At 33.8% G+C, this 5,551-nt stretch overlaps 1 protein-coding gene across 1 annotated transcript; it reads right to left on the bottom strand.

Annotated features, from left to right (window-relative positions):
* Positions 1 to 2,083: 2,083 nt before the first annotated feature.
* Positions 2,084 to 4,791, bottom strand: LOC116850274 (bifunctional methylenetetrahydrofolate dehydrogenase/cyclohydrolase, mitochondrial). Its single transcript, XM_032828342.1, has 4 exons — positions 4,237 to 4,791; positions 3,397 to 3,581; positions 2,914 to 3,282; positions 2,084 to 2,703 (listed from the first exon to the last, which is right to left on the bottom strand). The coding sequence occupies exons 1-4, from the start codon at positions 4,317 to 4,319 to the stop codon at positions 2,312 to 2,314; spliced, it is 1,029 nt and encodes a 342-aa protein (XP_032684233.1). The 5' UTR covers positions 4,320 to 4,791; the 3' UTR covers positions 2,084 to 2,311.
* Positions 4,792 to 5,551: the final 760 nt, after the last annotated feature.

Below are 5,551 nucleotides of genomic sequence, written 5' to 3'. Positions count from 1 at the left end.
TTATATATATATATATATATATATATATATATATATATATATGTTATCTAAAATTTTACAAGAATTCTCGCAGAGTAAACGATGTGTGAATTGTGGCTTACGAGAAAACAGCGCAGTGTATATGACAATTTAACAAAAAAGGGTAAGTATATCATAAAACATAAAATAAAAATGGTTGTTTCCGACAACAGAAAATCACAATAAAATTCCCTCTACTTTTAATTGATAAAGAATTTCGTCCTATTTGTTTGATTTGAGGAACAGCGAAGAATCCACGTGAAATTAAGCAGCTGCATTTACGTATCATAAAATGATGTCACCTGGAACGTCACTTCTTGTTTAAGATAATTTACTCTTAAGTGCATATTATTTATGGTATATATAGGAGGATGCTTTCTATTTCCTGTTCATTTTTTATACCGAAACATTTAAATGATACTAAGCGAACGAACATGAGAATCGCCGTAGCGTTATACCTTTTGTCTGCATTTTGTATCGTACTTTTCTTTTCTAAGAAAATATGACATTACAAAAAGAGGAATTTTGCTTTTGCAATTTTAGTTTACAATTAAAAATTTTTAATCCAAGTTAACATTTATATGTAAAAATTAGGTGTTACGAACAAATACTCAAGCAAAAGAAAAGTATAAACTAAAGTGCAGAAATATGTATATTGACAAAAATTGCGATAGTATATACATTTAATCAAAGTAATGTAAATAATTGTTAACATAACGTCGTTCCATTTTAGGTTAATACATACAAGAGATATAGTAAAAATTGAAAGATAAAAATGAAGTACAAAAATGGCATTCAATCCTTCAATATCATACAGATAAGCTTGAAGATTTCAAAATTGAATTACCAAGCAAGATTTGAAGGAAGTCCTTGCTTATGTTTACCTGGCAAACACTAGGTACTGAATACTACATAGATTCAAGAAAAAGGAAAATACATATAAGTAATTATTCGAATCCATTTGTAAATTAAGTGTATGGTTACGAAAAAAATTCCTAAGTGCAAAATATAACATATAAAGAATATAATTATCAAATGCGTCATCACGTGGTTGTGATGACGCATTTGATAATTATATTCTTTATATGTTATATTTGTATGTTATATTGAGATCGTTCATTATACTATCATTTTTTATTTACCTTTTTTTCTTAGAGAGATGTGGACATCGCTAAGACGCAGGGTAAAAACACGGAATCATGCTATGATGACGCCATTAGGGCTATCAACGATATAAGCAATCAAATGCTGGTAGACAGCTATCAATGCATTGACAAATTCTTTATCGAGAAGAACTTTAGCTTCATTAGGAGTGTTATCTCGGTACATTTTCATATAATCATTAATATAAATGCCCGCGCGATTCTCTAGTAGGAGCGATTTATTCGCGTAGCCAAGTAATACTAACAAATCTTAAAATTTCTAATCGCTTGAATCTTTTTATAGAAGGTAAATAAGATGAAAAAAAAGTGAACACTATCCTTACGAACTGTTTTAAAAACGCCTATCATCGTAACTGCATAGCCAAAAAGCTTGTCAAAGTCAACAATTCTTTCTGGCGTTTTAAACAAAACATTGAGGCCACCATGATTAATGCGTGGCTCATGTCTGATCAAATTATTCTAAGGATCTTTGATTGTTAGATAGAAGTTTCCTCCAATACGCAATCAAAGGTCTTGGAAGTCAATGCCAGCGAATACATCAAGGCACTGTAGAAAAACCCTGTCAAGATAATATTATAACAACATCATGATAACGCGTCTTTTTGGTAATCAAAACAAAGATAAAGATTTACAAAACAAGTTTCAATTTCAAAATTCTGAGATATTATTAATTTATTTTGTGGTTTTATCGTTTTAATAGATACAAAAACTCGTTGCTACATTTTTCATGATATTTCTAGTATTGAAAGTAATTTCATTGCATAACATTCCATAAAAACTTTGTACGCACAACGGAAATAATTTAAAAATAGATAAGTTTACTTGTTTTGATGTAAATGAATATTTTTATTTTAATGGTAAAATTATATATTTAAAAAATTAATAAACAAAAAGCACATACATTTTTACATTAATATACATAAGACCGAAGTTTTATTGAAACAAATTCTTACAGATTTAACAAAGTTAAAGTCGAGCATAAATTAGGAAATAACGATTTTAAGTGATTTCTTCTTTCCGCGAGAATAATACTTCGCGTGCTACTTACACGTGATACGGGAAAAAAAGATATTAATCGAATAGAAAAATTTGCTATAGAATAAATTACATAACACGCATGCCTCTCAATGCTATATAAACGCTTTGCTGCTTTCCAAGTGGACGGACTGTTTGGTTTGGTCCTCTTGGTTTCCCATGGCAGCAGCCACTGTATTTCTCATTAACATCGCTACCGTCATGGGACCTACGCCGCCGGGGACTGGCGTGATGTGCCCAGCGACCTCTTTCACACTGTCATAATCTACATCTCCTACCAGCCGATACTTGCCGTCTGCCGTTTTCATCCTAGTGATACCAACATCGATTACACAAGCACCGGGTTTTATCATTTCTTTAGTGATTAGACCGGGAACCCCGGCCGCCACTACCACTAAATCCGCTAGTTTTGTGAACTTTTCCAGTTCAGTGTGGGGGGTGTGACGGTGGCAGATAGTCGTAGTCATGTCTAGCGCGCCCGTCTCACCTAATAATGATAAGACATCGTGAAAATTCGCGATAGTTATCGGTATTACTGTTACTCAAGTTATTTAATGCGAATTCAAAGGAGTAAGAAGAATTTATAGACTAGCGAGAAGTGAACTAAAAAGATCAAGAGATTATCACAAATTACTGATATGGCTCTAATCTGACTCCAAGTGTCGTAAACTCGCCATCAAATTAATAGGTTAATCACCTTTGCTGTCCGAATGAAGTAACAGCGCGATAGGCAGCCCGACGTGTTTCGATCTACCCACCACGACAGCGTTTTTTCCAAAAGTCTCGATTTTACTCCTAATCACTAATTCTCTTACAGCCAAAGCAGTGGCTGGCACGATACTCCTGCTGTCTAGTGTTAGATTACCAATATTTTCCAAGTGAAAACCGTCCACGTCTTTCTTGGGAATTATCGCTTGACACACTTCTTTGTCATTCATGCCTTTTGGTAATGGTAACTGCACCAGGATCCCATCAACAGTTGTATCCCTATTAAGACTATCAATCTCTTTCAAAAGATCCCCTTGCGTTATATTTTCTCCCAAGTGAACGGTATAACTTTCAATTCCTGTTTATTAACAAAGTTTATCAATTCGATTTGTGATTTCACCAATAGATATGATATAGATATGATAGATGTGACTGTCTATAAGTCGCCTATTGGAAACAAAAATGACTTTACCTATAAACTTCGCTGCTTTCATTTTTCTATCGACATAAGCTTTGCTAGATGGATGGTTCCCTACTAATATTGCCACCAGCTTTGGTCTCTTCTTCCCAGCATTTATATAAGTATCCATGACCATCTTTAATTCTTCCTGGATCTCTTCTGCTATTTTCTGCCCATCTATTATCTTCGCTACTTGCCTACAAATGATACAACAAATATACATCTAGAATTTGTATCGAGTTGATGCAATTGCAATAAATCTATGTTCGAATTACAATATTATAAATAATAATAATCGTTTGCTTCTTGAAATAATATAAATATTTAGAACAGGTAAATAATATTGATACATATTGCAATATTGTCTATGCTACTTATCTTAGGACTATAAAATATTCATCTGATAAATTGAAAGTGACAATTAACTACAAGTCAAAGATTAATATCTAAATCTAGATTGTGCAAGATGTTCCTGAATCATTCAGAATGTGAGATGCTCTGAGAAGTATCCTAAGATACCAGTATTTTAGGAAACCAATATAAAAGCATACAAATCTTCTTTAGGTTTTCCTGGCGAAGATTTGTACATTTGCACACTACACATATAAGTTTCTTTGGAAGTACTCCAAGAAAAATAAAAAATAATATTCTAATATAAAAGTGTTTATTCATGATTTGAGTTGAATACTGAAATATATATATCTAATTAATTGATAGTATCTTATATAATACAAAACGTCCTGAGATCGTTTTGTATATATATTCAGGACGTCTTAAAATATTCCTTATGATATCCTAGACACATTATGAATAATTTTTCTGAAAAAAAATTATATTGCTATATATATTTACCTGCATCTTGACAGATGCAGTTTTCTCACAAATCCTTGCGGTTGCTGTGTCACGGCGACAAGGAAGCTTCTCCAGGAGAACATGATTCGCTACTATTGTTGCTGTTACTACGAAGGATTCCACTCACTGTGTTCGGAAGCACGTGCTACTGCATACCGCGGTCGCGCGAGAGATACGAGAGGCACGAGTAAGCAATTCCGACTGTAGGAAGCTTGTGCAATTTCTACTATTTACGTCGTCTCGCGATGATATGTATGTCGTATAAACAGAATTGTCGCGAAAACGATAGGGTCAGCAGGGGGTCCGATATATAGCCGACGGTATTGCGAGATCGATAACCCCCCCTAGAACCAGATCACCACGAGTGAAAGGCAAGTGACCGGAGCACTTGTCCGACCAGTTTCGCTTTTTTCTTGCACAGGAAATCACGTAGAAAAATAAGCAGCCGTTTCTCGGGCTCCGGATAAGGAACTATAAATTCTTCGTAAAAAACAGACACACGTTACACGAGTACGTCAAAACTGCTCGTGACGTACAGATGTCAAGCACATTTCTAGCAGGATGATTTCGACGACGGTCTAAAGATAGCGCCACGAATCCATCGGTACGCACATGTGACTCAACACGAGGAATGTAATTATTGATGTCACGAACTTCTCTTTCTAATCTTAATATTTTTTTCAATATATATTTCTCTTTACGCCTTTAAAAATGTTTTATATCAGCAATATGTTGATATAAAGTCAATTCGATCGCTAATGTAAGTGTCCAACAAGTGAACGAGTGAACAATTTTTAATTTACAAAAGATATCACACCACATCCACGCTGTAATATTACTTGTGCACAAATTGTTTATTAAAAAATTAATTTATTGGAAAAACGATTAATATATATTTATCTTTTGTTGTGTGAATATACGAATTAATTCGGAGCATTTTCGTACAGAGACGAGAATATGCAAAATAACACGTTAGAGCGCTATAGAGCGATTAAGCGTAAAACTTTTAGTTTTGGAAAAGAGACACGCCGAACAAAATGAAAAGTAATATAATGTTAAAGTTAAGAACATAAAATCTGACTATATATAAACATACTACAATACCAAGGCAGTATTACTAGCGACGTGGTCCATCGTATAACAACTACTGTAAAGTAGGCCACCTAATAAATATTAAACAACGCTTCCGTTCTATTATATACGCTTTTGCATATCGCAAGATTTGATGGACGCACGTCGTATAGGTCTACGAACATTTCGCCATTCAAGAAGAACAAATTATTTCGCTCAAATTAATTATCCTGAAGTACAAACT

This window comes from Odontomachus brunneus, unplaced genomic scaffold, assembly GCF_010583005.1.
Source record: "Odontomachus brunneus isolate Ranch 3 - 2012 unplaced genomic scaffold, Obru_v1 Obru_scaffold_140, whole genome shotgun sequence".
NCBI classification, from domain to species: Eukaryota; Metazoa; Arthropoda; class Insecta; order Hymenoptera; family Formicidae; genus Odontomachus; species Odontomachus brunneus.
The sequence above is the reverse complement of the archived record's forward strand: the minus strand, read 5'-3'. Positions and strand labels throughout refer to the sequence as shown.

What these genes read in the sequence shown, in the direction of transcription:
- LOC116850274 (XM_032828342.1), bottom strand. Translation starts at nt 4,319, where the DNA reads ATGTTCTCCTGGAGAAGCTTCCTTGTCGCCGTGACACAGCAACCGCAA. An exon ending in CTGCATCTGTCAAGATGCAG is followed by an intron (nt 3,582 to 4,236) that starts GTAAATATATAT and finishes TATCATTTGTAG; the next exon opens with GCAAGTAGCGAAGATAATAG. An exon ending in ACTTCATTCGGACAGCAAAG is followed by an intron (nt 2,704 to 2,913) that starts GTGATTAACCTA and finishes TATCATTATTAG; the next exon opens with GTGAGACGGGCGCGCTAGAC.